This window comes from Heterocephalus glaber, unplaced genomic scaffold (assembly GCF_053883595.1).
Source record: "Heterocephalus glaber isolate CG9 unplaced genomic scaffold, H.glaber_assembly_v1.0 deba00000122, whole genome shotgun sequence".
Taxonomy (NCBI): Eukaryota; Metazoa; Chordata; class Mammalia; order Rodentia; family Bathyergidae; genus Heterocephalus; species Heterocephalus glaber.
Genome location: NW_028258138.1, coordinates 49,782,421 through 49,801,765, shown reverse-complemented (window position 1 = coordinate 49,801,765; position 19,345 = coordinate 49,782,421). Strand labels below are relative to the sequence as shown.

General features: G+C 35.7%; 2 protein-coding genes across 42 annotated transcripts in view; one reads left to right on the top strand and one right to left on the bottom strand.

Moving 5' to 3' along the window:
* The window catches only part of Abi3bp (ABI family member 3 binding protein), a 283,774-nt gene extending 279,499 nt beyond the window's left edge, over positions 1 to 4,275 (top strand). For all 37 annotated transcript variants that reach the window (XM_087214414.1, XM_021238886.2, XM_021238873.2 and 34 more), the window contains 5 exons: positions 20 to 99; positions 928 to 957; positions 1,525 to 1,686; positions 2,957 to 3,079; positions 3,970 to 4,275. In XM_087214414.1, the coding sequence (XP_087070540.1) occupies positions 20 to 99; positions 928 to 957; positions 1,525 to 1,686; positions 2,957 to 3,079; positions 3,970 to 4,085 (511 nt within the window). In that variant the 3' untranslated portion in view covers positions 4,086 to 4,275. The remainder of the gene's footprint in view (positions 1 to 19; positions 100 to 927; positions 958 to 1,524; positions 1,687 to 2,956; positions 3,080 to 3,969) is intronic.
* Positions 4,276 to 5,659: 1,384 nt separating this feature from the next.
* The window catches only part of Tfg (trafficking from ER to golgi regulator), a 42,477-nt gene continuing 28,791 nt past the window's right edge, over positions 5,660 to 19,345 (bottom strand). For 2 of the 5 annotated variants that reach the window (XM_004857979.4, XM_004857980.4), the window contains exons 6-8: positions 18,996 to 19,136; positions 10,117 to 10,215; positions 5,660 to 6,476 (exon numbers count right to left, since the gene is read on the bottom strand). In XM_004857979.4, coding sequence (XP_004858036.1) covers positions 6,094 to 6,476; positions 10,117 to 10,215; positions 18,996 to 19,136 — 623 coding nt within the window. In that variant the 3' untranslated portion in view covers positions 5,660 to 6,093. The remainder of the gene's footprint in view (positions 6,477 to 10,116; positions 10,216 to 18,995; positions 19,137 to 19,345) is intronic. The other 3 variants (XM_004857981.4, XM_087214493.1, XM_013077093.3) reach the window with 2 other exon arrangements.

Here is a 19,345-nt window from a genome sequence, read left to right as displayed (position 1 = left end):
TTTATTTCTCCCTATATAGTTATGAATTCCAGGTGAAACCCAAAAACCCCCTTGGTGAAGGCCCAGCCAGCAACACAGTGGCATTCAGTACTGAATCAGGTAATCACACTGGTGTTAATCCCCAACAAAAATGTAAAGGGATCCAATGGAAGAAATGTTTTGCATATGGAATTTGTTTGAAACCAAGCTAAACTCTGTATACTCAGTTTCAGGAATTCCTAAAAAACTATTTATGGGAAAAAGCTAACTGATGAAGGTAGCCTCATGACAACACCACTTAAGCTTTTCCTCATTTCTTTTGATATCAGAAAAAAAAAATACATTAGTTTAAAAAAACATAAATTATACTAAGAAATCTAGTGAATGAAGGCTCTTCAGTATGCCTAGGATCAAAATATCAGTGAGTACACCAAGAAAGGGCATTTGTGAAATTTTCCAAGTACACATTCCAAGCTCCAACTCTTTAAAAAATACATCTGTCAAGGGCTGGGTTTTTAGCTCAGTGGCACCATGCCTGCCTCACAAACTTGAGGTCCTGTTCAATCCCCCCTACCAAAGGGTGAAAAAAAAGATACATCTGTTAAGTACAGCATTATTATTTACATAATTTTATGCCAACTACACTTCATGGCATCTTGGTGACTTTACCATGAATATTTTTTTGTATAAAAGAGGAAACTTGAAATTGAAGGCTAGAATAGTAACAAAGGCTCCTCACTTCTTCTCATATAACAAAGATACTTTTGAATACCTGACAAATTATCCAATCAAGAACCTTTTCAAAGAAAACTTTCAACAGTCTTTAGCAAGAGTGTACCACTTTGCAAGTAAGACTTAAATCATCATCATGTCTCTGGAATCTTAGGACTTTACTTAAGAATTTTACTTTACTAATGGCTGATTTCTGTGTTTGGTGTTACTCCTTAGCTGACCCAAGAGTGAGCGAGCCAGTTTCTGGTAAGTACCTGTCTCAGTTGCTTTTCTATTTTTTTAAGTACATGCTTTTCTAAATGGACTGAACTAAAGAGACAGTAGAATTGGGGTTATGATTTCTTTTTATCATCAATCAGGTGTGAATAACTTGATGAATATTGAGAAGCTATGATATTCCAGGGGCAAGTCAGATACTTTGAAACTTACTTTCACTCATGTACCATGCCAGTCTAAATTTTAATAACTAAGTCAAGATATTACACCCTCATTTAATAGTGCCATATTGAAGCATTTGTTCAAATCTTATAATATGCTGCAAAAAAACCCAAAAACCTAAATTTGTTCCTAAAGGACAGTCTACATCTAGCACCTAAACATATTGCTTTGAGATTTATCTCACTGTTGACAGGAACTTGAGTTTGTTTAAACTTTCACACTATTTTTGGTGCCCATACTTAGCAATGGAAAAAATGTAAGTATCTGCAAGTTGGCAATGAACTTTGCAGACTGGTTTTGTAAAACTCTGAAGACAGCTCCTCAGTACCTGAGAGTCAAGACAGTAAACTCAAACCATGCCTTCTCCTAATGCAGGAGGAAGAGATGCCATCTGGACTGAAAGACCCTTTAACTCAGACTCTTACTCAGAATGCAAAGGCAAACAGTATGTCAAAAGGACATGGTATAAAAAATTTGTAGGCGTGCAGCTGTGCAACTCTCTTAGATATAAGATTTATCTGAGCGACTCCCTTTCAGGTAAGTAGGGCTGCTAGCTGTTTTGAACCTTTGCCTTCAGAGAATGTTTGCTGTACTCTCTACCTTGACCTTTTCTGTTAAGTTTGAGGCACTAATGGATGAATCAGCATTCTACTGAAGTTTTCCTCTAATCAAAATGTTATTAAAATAGTTATGATCTCATCCTAGAAGATTAAGGACTTAGACCTGCTATTAGAAAGTAATGAAAATGCAAGTTGACACAGTGCTGTCATGGCACATTTACTATGTACAGGCACTAGCACTTTCAAATTCAGGTTTTTTTGGTACCGAGGATCGAACTTAGGACCTTGTGCTTGCAAGGTAGGCATGGTGCCACTGAGCTAAATCCCTGGCCCCCAAGTTCAGTTATTTTATAGTCACCCAAGGATAAAAAAGTCTATTGATAATAAAATGATTACTCCTAGCAGTAACTGTGGAAGAAGTACAGCATTTTTAAGATGCTAGAAGGACTCTAGCTCCTTGCTTGATACCCAATAATCTATAATTTTTCTCCTATATCCATACATAAAAATTTTTACAAATATATAAGGCTGGCCTCAACATTAGGAAGATTAGATATTGGTACACTCATTTAAAAAATACAGTATTATCTACTTTGTGCCAGGCACTGTTGTAGGTGACAACAAAGTAGCAAACAATACACTTTCATGTAGAATACCTTTCTCCCCCTCTACTTAGGGAGACAAATATGTAAATAAGAATTTCATACAGGTCCTTTGAAGACAATTTTAAGAAGGGTAAAAGAATGACTTAAGAGAGATTACAAACTCCTTTAGTTAGAATGGTTTTAGGGAATGGCTCTCTGTGAAGGTATCACTTCTGCTAAGTAGAAAATTATGAGAAGAACCAACCAAAGGTCTAGCAAGAAAAAATGTAGAGGTAAAGACAAACTGCACAGGCCTGAGGCAGAAAACCCTTGGCCAGTTCTGGAGAATTCATAGAGCTCTGAAATGAAGTTTTATTCTTAGTGTAATGGGAGACTGCTAGAGAAAATTATTGGGAACGGGGAGGGGGAGTCACCTTACTTGCATTGTTTTACAAATCACTAATCTGTAAAAAGGGGAGGGAAGAAATAATATAGGAAGATGAGAAAGAAGTCAGAGACATCAGTTGGAAGACTATTTTGTAGTTCAGTCAAGAGACATTGGTGGCTAGTAGAGAATAAGAGAAAATGTACAAGAATGGGAAAGATTATTCTTTGAAACAATTTATTTCAGAATAGTCATATATCAAATTTCTGCTTCTTCAGGAAAATTTTATAACATAGGCGACCAGAGGGGCCATGGAGAGGATCACTGTCAATTTGTGGATTCATTTTTAGATGGTCGCACAGGACACCATCTCTCTTCTGATCAATTACCCACCAAAGAAGGTATGTTTTCTGATACTTCTCATAAGCAAGAGGGCTTTATAGGTTAACTCAGAAATAAATTAAGTTAGGAAAAGTAATCAAGTTAAAAATAGTTCTGTAGAACTACTGTTCTAATTATCTGGCTCAAAAAAAATGAAAAAACTTGAGACGAGGGCAGTAACATATATAAAAGTACTCTACTTTTAAGCAAATCTGTATTTGCAAAAAAAGCTATAAAAGATCAGTGTTTCTCAAGCTTAAATCATTCATGTATTAACAATGTTTTTTCCTCATATGTGCACACCTGCATTATCTTTTACTTCCTTAAAAATTTTTAAATTTTATTATAACACATGGAACACAAGTCTTATAAATAACTAAGTATAAATAAAATGTAATAATTTCAGTGAGGAATAACTTCTGTAATTTGCTAAATACACATTAGCACCCAACTCTGTAATGAAGATTGAAAAAGACTGAAAATTAACTTAATCTTTGTCTAAGCAGTGAAGAAGGGGGGTAATTTAACTGTCTAAATTACTCAGGAAGAACCAAGAGGTTCTTTAAATACTTTCAATTATTTGATTAGACTTTGCAGTAACACAGTCCCCCTTCCCCCCACTGGTACTTAAAAAAAATACTAACCATACCAAAAGAAGACTTAAGATCACTGAATCTATTAATGGGGCACTTGAAACTGTTCTCAGGTACTACTACTGACAATCCCATTCTAACTTAGAATTTTGGGGGTTCTGATTTTAGGCAGCCATTATACCTGAGGAAAGACAGCTAGTTTACTTAACTGCTTCACCCAGAGTTTTTCAGCCATTCAACAATATCCTTCAATTTATGAACAGATAGGGCAAAATGTAACATACCAACTATTAAAACTGAACTATTTTTTCTCTTAGGCTATTTCAGAGCAGTTCGCCAAGAACCTGTCCAATTTGGAGAAATAGGTGGTCACACCCAGATCAATTATGTCCAGTGGTATGAGTGTGGGACTACAATTCCTGGAAAATGGTAGATGCTACAATCATGCTCCAACTACTTCTGATTCATATGGACAAAAAGAAAAACCCTTAAAAAAAAAAACCCAACAAAAACACACTATGGTATTTTTCTCATCCATTTAAAGCAATTTGTTTACTATGTATTAAAGCCTGCAATCTAATAGCAATATTAGGTGTTTAGAAGAAAAAGATTGCTGAGAATATTTATCAGTTTTTACAAAGTCATTTTAACAAAGCAAGATACTGACATTAACAGAATAACATTTTTAGGGAAGCTGGCTCCCTATTCATGGTATTTTAAGAGATCATTTGTATATTATTTATCACACTGTTGTAATGATGTTTTGAGATACTTTTATTAACATCAAAAACATAATATACTTTTAAAAATATTTACTTTTATTGATGTGTATGCTTCCTACTGGCAAGTTAATTCTTTAAATCTCTACTTAGTTTAACTTATTAGTTCAAATTATCTTCAGCACAAGTATCTGGGGAAAACAGATCTTTTTTGGGGGGGGGGAGGTACCGGGGATCGAACTCAGGACCTTACACTTGCAAGGCAGGCAACGGAACCACTGAGCTAAATCCCAGGCCCATGGGGAAAACAGATTTTAATGTTTATTTAAATAATTTTTTAAGCAACAGCTGAACAGATGTTCTGAGGAGTGTAAATGTTCACACTAATGTAAATATCCATGAAACATCAGCAATTACTCAAAAAAATTTGAATCAGTAATTTCATTTCAACTAAAAATGGAGCTCAAAATCTGATATATTCAGTTTTAAAAGTATACTAGTATCTGAAAATACGTTGTCAAGCTAGCCCTTTAACCAATTTTCATGTTGTTTTTATGATTCTAATCAAACTATATGTAGATGATAGTGAAGTCTGAGCATAAAAAGATAATGCAAGATGAGATTCCTACCATTTTACAAATGGCTATTTGCTACATATTTATACATTAGATCTCTACGAATGAATGTATCAGGGTGTTTCTGTAATTCTCTTTAACTCAAGGTGTAATAAAAATCTGACTCATTTTCATTAAAATGTATTGTTTTTATTCATGCTGGAGAGGGAGATGGAAATGGTACATTGTTTGTTACCTTTATTACAGAAAGACCTTTTCCTATGTTTATCTTTCAACAGGGCTTAATTTTATCAATGCTACAATTTGTATTTTTCAAGTAAGTATAAATTCTTCAATAAAGAGATGTAGCTTTTTTAAGACTGAGTTTTTTTTTAAATTTCTGAATAATTCATCTATATGTAAACATACCTTTACCTCCATAAGAAAGAAAATCACAAAGTTAGGATCTACTAAACCCCCTTACATCTTTTAACAGTGTAACTATTGTGCTTATATCCTCAACTGTGCTTAAAAATCTGTTTATCCCTGGAATCTATTTTGTTTAAACCAATGATGGTTAAATCCCTTTCTTTCAAAAATCAGTACAAAAACCAAATGGCACTGTTTGTCTGAATAGAAATCTGTAAATATTTATAGTTCACTTTAAGAAGAAACATTAATAAGGATTTCTGTAAAATATGACTTTCTCACTTAATGATCAAATTACAAGACGATTAATGGGTTCAATCACTTTTATTAATCTATCAATGTTACATTTTATATATAGTATCTAGTCATCTTCTCAAAGGGTTCTACTTTAGTACATCAGGTTAACAGTAAAAAGCCAAGTAAGATGGCTAAACCTCAACCTAACATTTTAATATCCTCTGGACAGGAGAAGCTAGAAAGCCAATCACTTTACACACATGTCAGAATAGTGTTTCAAAATAACTAGAAAGCTGCTACATTTTTAAGCATGGGAGGAAAAGAATTTTCATTTTTGTCTTTTTTTGTGTTCCAGCAAATTATACTTTCAATTAACAGCAACAATGATACCATAAAAAATGCTCTGCTTTTTAAATTTCTGAACTTCAATACAAATTAAAATAAAATAGTATTGGAGTCTTGGGAGGCAAACTGCTATTTTAATCAGGATAGCTGAACCTCCTTATCGATAACCAGGTCCAGGCTGCGTATAGCCCTGACTAAAGGCAGGACGATTGCGTGCATAAGGGTTAGGCCCACTTGGAGGAGGGGCCATGGTACTTCCTGGAGGTGGAGTAAAACCTGGTCTTGGTTGATAAGCCCCGGGTTGGCTTGGAGCCATTCCAGCCTGAGAAGCAGGGGGCACAGTGTAAGTAGCAGGCTGAGAACTTTGGGTAGTATAAGTTTGTTGAGGATAACTGCTCGCCTGGTATTGTTGTGGTGGTTGACCAGACAGTTGTTGAGGCTGACCAGAGAAGGCAGGAGCTGGTGCCTGGGAAGCTGGTTGCTGGCCATATCCCTGGAACTGCTGAGCTTGTTGGGGTCCAGTCTGCTGACTATAGCTAGCTGAAAAGGCAAAACAAATAGCATATATACCTTGTTTCTCTTTTGATGAAAAGTTTCCAGAGAATTAGTCTTACTGTTATGGATCAAAAATGATTAAAAGTTTAATAAACATTATAAAAATGTAATGAGTGGTAGATTCCTTTATAAAATATTATTTCAAGACCAGTTTAATTAAAGAGGCTCTTTTGAAAAATTTTTTAAACACTCTAATATTAAAATGAACTCAATATATATGTATTTATTATAACTGCTTGGAGACTTTATAACCCTCAAGAGCAAATTTCTGTTTCAGTATAATTTCTAGTGTAAAGACACTTGAATAATAAAAGGAATTAACATACTTCCTAGGAAGACCAAAAACATAAAAACTAAACAGTCATTAACATGGTTTGGATGGGAGGCCTATTTACAACAGTACTAAAGAAAAATATTGCAGAGAATGAAATGATACTATAAACACACTTTATTACACTGAGCTGCTTTACATTTTATTCACTTCGTTATTATGCCATTTAAGAATAAATACTATGTACCATTTCCACAATCCTTAAAATTTTTCATTTCTTTTATATTTGATATCTGATGGCTTTTGTACAACTAAAACTTTAACTTAGCAGTACAGCATAACATACAAAAAGCATACCGTATTGCTCGACAAAATCAACATCTACATTCATTATTTACAGGGATGTAATTTTTTTAAAACAAAGTCTGCTTCACTGAAAACTTTATCTCTACCATGAAACACACCTGCAGCTACTTGCAATGAAACCTCTCCAATGACTGGAATCCTGTCAGCATTAAATACCAGATACATAAGAAAATTATTAAAATGTGTACAACCCTGAATTTAAAAAAAGGATTGAATGAATTTGAGTATATTCTGAACTCACCTTGAATTTGGGTTCAAAATTTACTCATGAAAAGAAACCTTTATGATATAGTCCATGAACAAAACTGCAAAAGGTTAGAGGGAAACTGGCAAACCAACAATGTCAAAATGGTCCAATTTATTTCCATAACTCTCAATCAAATTCAAGTTAATAGGAATACTGGGATCAGAAATACAAAGATAATTTCAAAAGGGCTAAATTTTACTGAGTGAACATCCTAAAATTATTAATAGCAAGCTTAGTTGTTAATATGACTATCAAATTAAAAGCATTTTATTCAAGGTAGCATCTAAATACTTAACTAAAATAAAGTCATGATAAAATCTTGAATACCATACAATTTCTCCTATCCTCTACATAAAAGTTTTGAACTTCTTTATTGTTAATTTTTAGCAAAACATAAGAATTCAGCTTTATGCTGAAAATCTCTACCTCATTTAAAACTGAGGGGGAAATTTAAAAAGCTGCCTTTTTATCCTGGCAAATAAAATCTAAACTGAATCAGGAAGCAACCAGATCCTTAATTTCTATGCAAGAAAGTGACTAACCCTAAGCGCTGAAGATAGCATTTCATTATCAACCTCCTAATCTTTTGATTATAATGTGGCAATGCTTTTTACTATTTGTATTAATCTCCCACCTCCATTCCTGCCCCTGCAAAAAAAATGAGTAATTTTTGGTAAAGAATATCCATAATTCCAAGAATCAGAAATTCTCATTTCTTATTTTTATTTATTTATTTATTTAATTTATTTTTTTGGTACCGGGGATCGAACTCGGGTCCTTGCGCTTGCATAGCAGGTGTCGAAACCACTGAGCTAAATCCCCGGCCCTCTGATTTTTTAAATCAATAAGAAAAGGATCACACAGTGTACAAAGTCTAAAATATTTATTATCTAGATTTTCATGGAAAAAAATCTGCTAACTCTTGGTCTAGATTAGACATTGCAGGATGACCTAGGGAACTACAAAATTCAGAAAACTGGGGTTTGATCCACCAGCTCTCCCACTGAATGGTTATATGTCCTATGACAAGTCACAACCTCTTTGGCCCTACTTGCCTCATTTATAAAATGAGTAAATGAGACAAAATGATTGATCCCCAGGTCTGGCTGCAGATGACCTGCGATGCTTATCAAAGCCTGAGTCCAACCCCTAACCAAATACCAAACAAAATCTAAGCAAATAGGGCCCAGTCATCAAGAAGCTCCTCAGTGATTGTGAAGCACAGTATGGGCTAAAAATCCCCTCGTTTAGATGATGACTACATCTTAAGTTTATTCCATTTGTTTTATACAATTAAAACGTACCAAATGATGGGCTGGGGATTTAGCTCAGAGTTCAATCCCCAGCACCAAAAAAAAAAAAAGTACCAGCCACAGGTTAAGTCATACTACCCAAATAAACAAACTCATTAGTGTTAAAATACATCAAACTCCAATTTATGACAGAATTTTATGGTCTAGGTCAGGGTCGGCGAATTTATACAAAAAAGGATACTTTTTAAAAGGAAAAGAGGCAGGTTTAATTTGGCAGAGAAATATTTTTAAGGTTTATTTACATCCTCTCCTCATCCAAATACTGAAGCAGATAGTAAATATTTTAAGCTTTGTGGACCAACATCCTATTTGTTGCAACTATTCAATTTTGCCATAATTGTGCCAAATTAGCAACCAAAAATATAGAAATGTTCTATTAAAACTATTCACAAAAAAGGCAAGTTTGCTGACCTCTGCTCAATTTGATAATATAAAACTTTGTAAAATAAAATTTAGACAAAATTCAACTTATATCTTCTTTTTGACAGTACTGAGAATTGAACCCAGGGCTTCACACATGCTTTGTGAGCACATTACCACTGAACTACAACCCCAGATGTTTTTTATTTTTATGTTAAAACAGGGTCTCATTTGTCTCAATTGTCCAGGATGGCCTCCAACTTCCAGTCTTCCTGTTTCTACCTCCCAAGTAGCTGTATTATAGGCATTCACCACTATGCCCAGTTCATAAACTATTTTTAATTACAGTTTAAAGTTTTATTCTTAAATTTCTGGCTGTAAACCAAGACTTGGAATCAAACTCTCTGGCATAAATATAAAATTACCTAAAGTATAATCAAAGCTACATTAAAGAGATTTATCATATTTAAATACAGATAATCTTCAGTAGACAGAGGTATAACAAAAGCAAAACACCCTGGATACTTATTTAAAACAGCTAAACTTAATCTTCTTAGTTGACCGAGTTACATTCTAAGTTACTTTTACAGCCAATTTTTGGTATTCCTACATTCTTTCAGGAGACGTAAACACCGAAGTAGCTTATTTCACTTTTTGTTTAATAAGATTACTTTTGTAAGCTTGAGAGAACTGTTAGTATTTCTGCAGGCACTAAGAATACACTGGAATCATGTATTACATATAAATGGGGTGGAATCTTGTATTTTTTACAGGGCTAAGCTAATCATGTTCATAAGAGATAGCTTTGTATTAAAAGCTTTATTATACTACAAGTTATTACAGAATCATCTACTGTCTTATTTGCCTACAAGAGAACAAAATGTTAATCTTTCCAATAAAACATTTACATATAAATTTTAAATAAAACAAATGTCTCCCCTGATAAGTATTTAATACCTACTATGGCAATGTATTACAGTCAGGTACTTAAAGGGAAGGGCTTAAAATTTAGAAAGTATAGAAACAGATCGACAACCATAAGCCACCTCCTTTTCAACACCTGCTCACCTGAATATTGAATACCATACTGCTGAGGTTGCTGAGGCGGAGCCTGAGGCTGCTGTGCACCATAGCCAGCTTGTTGCTGGTACTGTTGATACATTTGACCTAAAAAAGAAAATACAAAGAAAACAGGCCATCTAGATTGGCAGAGAAAAATATTTTTAAAGCACATTTATATTCTCCCTCTCTCCAGCCAAATATATAAACACACTGAATAACAACACACAATGTTATCTGTTCCCCTTTAAATGTCTATGAAGGAGAAAAATCAATAATTTAAGACCGCAGAGAACTCTTAATTGGCAGGAGACATTACATGATTTAACACTAGTAGCTCCTACTTCATAAACTCTAGAAAAACAAATGTTTTCAAACCCAAATGCCATAAAAAAGTACTGCTATGTTCAATGAAAATCAAGTGATTTAAAAAATCAATAAATAAAAATCTGAGAAAAGGGACAATAATTCCTCAATCTTTCCCAAAGTGCTACATTTATCCTTTCATGAATGGTTACTATGGTAGCGACTAAATAACACTTTTTGTTCTAGAACTCAGAAACACCTTTGGAATTTGCCAATGGTTTGATTTTCTATGATAATTCAGTATCTTAATATCCTAGCCAATTATGTGGAATTGATAAAGCCTAAATAGTTCTTCATCGCACTTTTTAACAATGACAGACCTCTTTAGCACTGGGGATGTGTTGTTGGATACAGAGTTCTGTTTGGGCCAGTAGATCACAGTTCCTTTGAAGAAATCTGTTAAGACACGTAATTTTTCAAGCAAGAAAGGATGTATTGATTTATGTCTTTTTCATCTCTACTTCTTTAAAGTTTAATGGATTTAATTTCCACCTAGCTAGTATTTAAATCTTTAAAATGATCATGTTAGCTTATTCTGTATAAAATTCAAATTACTTGCTGTTAATCGAAAGACTGGGCAAATCAGATACTTATGGTCAGAAAGTAAGACAAGCTCTGGAAAAATAAAAACAAATGCTTTACTAGTATCACTCATATCCAAGTACAGTAGGCAGTAAGAACTCACAGACTGAGATCAAGACATGGAGCCCACTGTGTGTACTATAGTAGCTGCTCAGTCCTAAGGGTGTCTTTGAGGGCTGCCAAGTGAGCAGCACTAAATGAGATATGCCTATACTTACAGCCAGTTTATTTCAGACCAAGAAGTCATATGTTTTTCAAGTAATAAAAATAAATTTGCTCAACTATTTTTAAATTACTAATCTTTTAAAAATAATAAAAACAAGTTTTCTTCAATGTTTTCTTAATAGTATTAAGACAACATCAAGGGCAGCACAGAAGCTAACCAAATTTAGATACAACTTTAATAATGGATTATATTTCATAACTCAGTTTTAGAATACAAGCAACAAAAATCTAAAATAAGGTTAAAAGGAATGAAAATAAAATCAAATGGGAAAATTAAGCAAAAGATATGACAATAAATTCTAATTCTTAGAAATTAGAACAATTAATTCTACAATGGAAGAATTTGCAAAGAATAAGCAATAAATACATGGGGAAAAAAAGCTCTATCTCAGTACTAATGCCTGCTTCAAATACAGAATGATAAAGCAACTTACGTGAAGTCAATAGCTAAGAACAGAACCATCAGTAGCTAGAAGCTGTATCATTGTAAACCAGGCATAATTCCAAAGCTTTAGCTTACAAAGGTTTTTCACATTGTTATGGTTTAAATCTAAAATGCATCCAAAAGTCTCATGTGTTCAGTGAGGGGACTTTTAGAAGGTGAATGAATCATGGGGGCACTATATACTTAGAAGTAAATCAGTCCACTGATGAGTACATAGTTGAATGCACTGTTATGAGGTAAGGGTCCAGTAGGAGGAGGTGAGTCTGGACGTGTGCCTTTGGAGAATATATCCGCTGCTCTGGCTCTTCCCTCTCTTTCCGCTTCCTGGCTGCATGGGGTGAACAACCTACGTTCACCAGGCCCTTCCAACATGCCATTTCTGCCTTGGAGCTAGTCTACCCTGGACTGAACCACCTGACACTATGAGCCAATATAAACCTTTTTTCCTTAATGTACGTCAAGTACTTTTGTCCCAGTAACAAAAAAGTGACTAACACATACATTATCCATTAAATATAAATTTAGACATCATCAAAATGAATGAGATTGACTCCATGTAGTAGACTGTTTTCATCAAAGATTCTAAAGAACTCATATTCACAAAGCATAATTATTCTTAAATGTACAGGGCAAAACTATTAAAGGCTTTGGATTTTTTTTTCTGCATATGGTTTCCTAAAGAGCTAGAAACTTATCTTGAAAAATATCACTCCTAGGGTTAAACATTTCAGAGGTTTATTACTATCTCTGCAAAGCATTCCTTTACTTATTTTAAATTATTTCATGCAAAACTAAATGGGACTCTATTACAGTATTTCAAATGTAATTATCTGTGCTTAACTGTGAAACAAAAAGAGAAATAAAACAAAACAAAAAAATAAAGATGCAACATCTTTACATACTTGAAAGAACTGCAGAGAAGGCAAGGTGCAGACAATGTTTATAGCAAGCAATGTTTTAAATAATAAAAATATGTAAGTTTCGTTTTATGTATTACATATGCAAAAGGAATCAATGACAGAGTTAGGTTAAAAAGTAGTAAAAATAACTTAAGAGGAAAAAGAGAATAGGAAGAAACAAAGAGTAGTGGTGAAATTTCTGGGAATGTACTTTTTTAGAGAAAGTGATAGTGCCAGTCTCCATGAAATCCCCAATGACTTCTGCATATGTATAGCATATAGAAAAAGTTGGTATTCATTACATTCATAGGAATTAAAAAGTTTTAACTCCATGTTATAATTTAGATCTAAAATGTCCCTCAAAAGTCTCATGTGTTCAGAGGTAAGGCTTTTATAAGGCAACTGAACCATGGGGCCACTAACCTCATATATTTACCACCTACTCATTGCTGGGATAAAGTACTTAATGTATACAATTTAAAGGAGAGGTTTAATTGGCTCACAGTTTCACAGCAGCTCTGAGTCAGGAACACCACGGCAGAACGGCATGGTGGAACAAAGTTGCCTGTTTTGGGGGGTTTTTTTTTTTGGTACTGGGGATTGAACTCAGAACCTTGCACTTGTGAGTCAGGTGGGGGCACCACTGAGCCAAATCCCCGGCCCAAAGTTGCCTGTTTTATGGTGGCACAGAAGCAGAGAGAAGGGCTGGGGATTTAGCTCAGTGGTTCTATTGCCTGCCCTGCAAGCGCAAGGGCCCGAGTTCGAACCCTGGTACCAAAAAAAACCAAACAAAAACAAAAAACAAAACTCTCATCTCAGAAGCAGAGAGAAAAAGTCTCAGAGACCAGATACAGACCACAAGGTCATGCCTCCATGACCAACCCAAAAGATGTGCTTTATTAATCCCATAGGTAGCTCTTGAGCCAATCAAGTCACATTCCACTCCTTGTCAATGTGACAAAGAACTCCTTAAACCACACTTAACCTCTAAATAATTCAAGTTCATAATTCTGCCTAACATGATAACAACTAACCTTCACACAAACGAAAACATATTAATCCTTTCCCCAAAGAATCAACAGTTCCAATATTGCTCAAAAGTCCAAATCAAAGTCTCTTCTGAGAATCAAAACAGTTTTGAACCCCTATAAAAATAAGTAACAAGTTATATAATCCCAAGAAACAACAGCACAAGATATACATTCCCATTCCAAAAGAGAGGAATAGAAGGACAGAAAACAACTGGACCAAAATTCATTAGGGCAAACATTAAATCCTGCAGCTCCATGTCCAGAATATAGGACACAAGGTAGTAAGATGTGACCTCTAGGAGGTGTGGGGACCCTCACTGCTAGTGGCTTTCCTCAGTAGATGGTCCACTTTCCTGGGGTCTATACTGCACCTTCCATTTCATTGACACAGCTTTAAGCATCCCCCACTCAGGAGCTCCTTGCCTAGTTTCCCAGGTCTTCCTTTGCAATCTGGGTGGAAGCTTCCCTAACACTACAATTCCGCATGGCTGGGCAATGAGCATCATGTGGATGATGCCAAGGTCTGTCAACATCTTGAACAGTAGCCAGCCCCCTTTGGACCATGGCTGCAGCAGCCTCTGACAGAGTACCTGGATGGCTGAGCATGTTGAAATGAATTTAGAAGAATCAATTAACTAAACAGCCCTTCTGGAACACAGGGTCAAGGAGTTCTCTTCTCACATGAAAGGTTTACACTTTTATACCCTTGAACATACCCTTGAACACACACTGGGTGAGTTACTGCTGATTCCTGAGATGTTCTTCAGGCATCTTTGTTCTTGTCCCTGTTTAATGTACTTGGTTTCTTTCTAATGGCACTTCAGGAATCCCACCTCTTTTGGTCTCAACTTTTCACATGGTCTTTTCTGGGTTAAAATTCATGTTTTCAAATATTTCTGTTCTGCTTTTTTCTCCCAATTTTCACAATAAATCTGGCTAAAAGCAGCCAGGAGTACCTATACCACACCCTGAATGTTGGGCTGCCCTGAAATTTCTTCTGCCAGATCAATTAGTCTACAACCGTTAAATTTAGTGACCCAGTCTCAGGGCATGGACATAATGTAGACAGATTTTTTTTGCCAGAGTATAACATGTATAGCTTCTAGTCAACTTCCCAATAAAGTCTTCATTCCCAACTGAAACCTCATGAACCTGGCCTTTATTGTCCACATTCTAATAGGTATTCTGGTCTTTTGAGTTCTAACCAGAATTACTTATTAGCCTCTGCTTAATGCTACATAGGGTTTCTCTACCCCGCCACTGTCAAATTTGTCCAAACTCCTGCAGCAAACCGTTTGAAAGGTTTCTGAACCACATGGTTTGATACACTCATAGCAATGACCCCATTTCTTGGTACCACTTTTCTAACTTAGTCACATTTTTGTTGCTAAAACAAAGTATCTGACAAATAAAAGTTAAATGAGAGGTTTAACTGGGTCACAGTTTCAGAGGTTTTCCTCCTTGATAGGCTGGCTCCAAGGAGAAACATCACAAGAAAAGGATATAGTGGAACCAAGTTGCTTAACTTTATGGTGGCAGGGAAGCACAGCAGGGGAACACTGCCAAGGAGGATGAAGCCAGGAACCAGATACAGACCCCAAAGTCATGCCTCCATGAACCACATGAACACACCCAGGTGGTGTGCTTTACTACTCCCTTTACCAGCTTCTGAGCCAATCAAGTTGACAATTAAGCTTAATTGCCACATCTCATCAGTGGAGCAATCTATAGATGAGGCTAGGCTATTAGGAGGTAGAGTCTAGTTGGAAAAGTAGGTCTCTGGGGGCATGCTTTGAAAGGTCTATTTTTCTGGCTCTTCCTTGTTTGTTTTCTGCCATGAGAATGCAGTTTTCCTCCACCATGCCCTTCTGCCACAATGTGTCTGCTTTATAGCCAGCTGACTATGCTTAAAATCTCTTAAAACATGAGCTAAATCCTCCTATCCTTTAAGTTGCAGGTGTCAGGTATTTTGTCCCAGAAATGGAAAACTGACTAATATACTCCATAATATAAAAATGACTGAGAAATAATGAATAAACATGTGAGTATCCACTGCCTTTTGTATTCCCCTCCACATTGAATAGGGATGCCCTGTATACTAAGAGAATATTGCAGAAATGACAGTGGTATTTATGAGGACAAGTCATAAAAGACAGCCATCTTCTACCACTCTCTCTCAATCACTCATTCTGCTGGAAGGTGCCATGTCACTAGGTTACCCAAGCAGCTCTACAGAGGTCTGTGTAGTTTTAAGAAACTGCACCCTCCAGCTCTGGGAGAGCCTCAGATGACTGTAGTCCCAGCCAACCTCATGACAGACCTTGAGTCAAAATGACCCACCTAAGCTACTCCTAGATCCATGACTTCCTAAAACTACAGGAGTGTCTTAGTAACTTCCTCATCCCTGGGAGATAATACCTGATGCCCACAACTTAAAAAAAGAGGTTTACTTTAGCTCACCTTTTCAGTCCATGATTGCCCTAAGGCAGGAAAGGCACAGTGGAAGGGCTTGGATAGAGAAAAGCTGTTCATATCAGAGGAGCCAGGAAGCAGAGAGAGAGAACTGAGGAGCCAGGTATGGAGATACACCCTTCCAAGTTGCACTCCCAACAATCTGCCTCTTCTGACTAGGCCCCACCTTCCAACAGCACATTCACCAGTGGATGAATCCAAATGAGCATAGCACCCCCATGATAAAACAGCCATCCAAAACAGCATGAATTTGGGGGACATTGTCAATCTAACCCATAACAAAAAAACAATAAATGTTTCTTGTTTTAAACATCTATATTTGGGAGTAACAGGTAGTAATAGCACACATAGTTCTGATTTTGCATACATGCAGGGAATGACAGCTATTAGAGGAAAAAAAATGATTTAAAAGACACACAAAGAATGTCAAAATATTGAAGTCACATGATGGGTACATGAAAGGTCAATTATTTTGTGTACGCTTCAAAATTTACATAAGAAGCTATTTTAAAGTCTACTCAACCTTTTATTATACTGGCATATAACTCTACATATTTTAATTATATCCTTTTTCACCTTTTGTAGTTTCAGTAATCCATCCTGATCTCTGATTTTTCTTTTTTGTGTTCTTCTCATTACCTCTTATACTATACATAATTTTCCACCAAGAGGCATTGGCTTTATCTAAATTTACTCATTATAATAATCTGCTGTATGACATATCCAAGAACAACAGACTGCACATATGTCAGTGACCTCACATGAGTGTAACACCTAATTTGGACGTGGCCATCTTAGCCTTCCTGCTTCAGCCTCACAGAATGCTGAAATTACATCACAAGCATGATGTGATGGTGCATGTCTGTAATTTCAGCACTCTGTGAGGCTGAAGCAGGAAGTCTGAAAGTTCAAGCCCAGCTTGATCAGCTTCATAAGACCCTGTCTCAAAAAATAAAAACTAGGTTGGAGATGAAGCTCAGTATGAAGGCCCTAGGTTCAATCCCTAGTATCAAGAAAAAAAAAAGTACACATTAGAGTAACCTACAAAAATAAATAAAAATAAGGTAGCCTCCAGTTCTCCATTTATCTAGAGCTGTGTTATCCAATACAACAGCCACTGGCTACATGTAGCTACTAAGGAACTGAAATGTGGCCAGTCTGAATTGTGATATACTGCATGTTGTTTGATGTTTTAAATTGTTGTCATTATCCCACATGTCTAATACCAAAACAAAAACCTTTAAAAAATGTTAAGTACTAATAAAAAATGTGTTTAATGTTGCTAGTAGAAAACTTTAAATAGATACTGCTAGTGGACCCTTAAATTTTAGTCCATTGTAAGTGAACAGCAAACCTTATTAGATATAATCAGCCTTCTAACTACCATTTTGTAATAGTTTACATGGTTTAAAATGGGATTTTATTTTTAAACAGATGGTTTCAGTTTACCTGATATACCTGTAAACTCTTATCACACCCAAACTCTGTTTTTCCTCCCATTTCATCCCTGCTTCAGTTCTAATTGTACTGGCATTTGTCTTTCGGTTCAGAGTAAAACTATAAAGTTAGGTGACAAAAGGCTTAAGCAGTAAGAAATTCTCTAAAATTCTTCCTTCATCAGCAAAATGACACCTACTAGTCCCTAATAATTTATTCAATGACCAACTCTGAATGCATCACTGCAGGAACATAGGTTTCTATTTCAAAAGTGCTCAGTTTATTTTAGGTTACGATTCTTTTTTTTTTTTTGGTGCCGAGGATTGAACTCGGGTCCTTGCACTTGTGCAGCAGGCGGCGAAACCACTGAGCTAAATCTCTGGCCCTACGATTCTTTCTTTAATATAACTGATAACAATCACTTGCTTCTGGTGGTGAGTAACCAGCTTCTGGTGCTGAAAATGCATCATACTACCTACCACCACCTTTTTATACAATACTTAGAGCACCACCTGGTGTTTAATGTTTTAAAGGAGAATATATGGTTTTACAGGTCCTAACATGCATGGAAAATTCACAGAAATAACACTATTAATATCAGGTAGGAATCTAATGTAATAAATACTTTGCCATGTTTTACACAGTTCCAAAGGTTTCCATGAAGCATCTCAGTACAGTACCTGCTGTCCTGAGCTTGTGGTTCCTCAATCTCCTTAAACTACAGCAATGACCCCTTTTACTTATTTTAAAAACTGACCTTTCAAGTTGTATTTTATTCAAGGTTAAAGACATTCTTTTGAAACTACTGGTTTAGTGCAATTTTCACATTTTATTATCAGTAAGAGAGTACTGAAACTCAGAGACTACTCACCCAAAAATTGATTATTTAGAAAAACTTGACTTAATATACATTTCCACTAAAGACACCTTACTAACTATGCAAAAAATAAAAAGGCTTTCTCCAAAAACTAAACCAGTTAAAGTTAGCTTTAATTTTATTCTAAAAATTCTTTTTAAATTACAAAAGCAACACACAGTTCCTGGGGGCAGGCACAGGGTGTGGGGGAGGGGGCAATAAAACAGCACCTAAGTATTGGAGCAAAATAAAGTGTGTAGTTGCCCTCTCCAATTTCACTCTCCTCCCTGAGGGCCACTACTCCCTAGTGACTGGTATTAATTCTTCTATATCTTTTAAGTATGTATGGCTATTTGCATAAATTTGTTTTTTCTTTTCAAAAATTGGAAATATATCTGACATACCATTCTATTTGTTTTTAACACCAAGTCATACCATGTTAGTAAATCAAAATTTTTCACAGCTGTTTTCACAGCATAGCTGCATATGCTAGTGGTTTACCATTATGTATAATGCCTCAGTAAACATTTCTGCCCTCATATCTTTCCATACATGTACTCTAAACTCTATTTTACCTTCAATCTGACCTGCTTGTGCCTGAGCTCCTGTGTACGGAGACTGTTGTGCCTGAACTCCTGGTGGGTGAGCTGCTGAGGAGGAAGAAGCAATGCTGTCAGGAGTTCCTGAACGATCTTCTGCTGGAGCACTGGGTGGCCCTGGATGGTCAGGAAAAGTCCATTTAGTTCCTGTGCAAGGCCTTTTCTTCAGCAAGCTCAATTAATAAGTTCAATTAAGAGATTAAAAGTAAAAGTACCATTGGTAGAAGAATAGTAATATTATCACAAATACAGTCTTTTACATTAATGTACTCTTATTTTTTTCCTTTGTTCTGTCTTTTGGGAATACAAAATTACAATTGGAAATT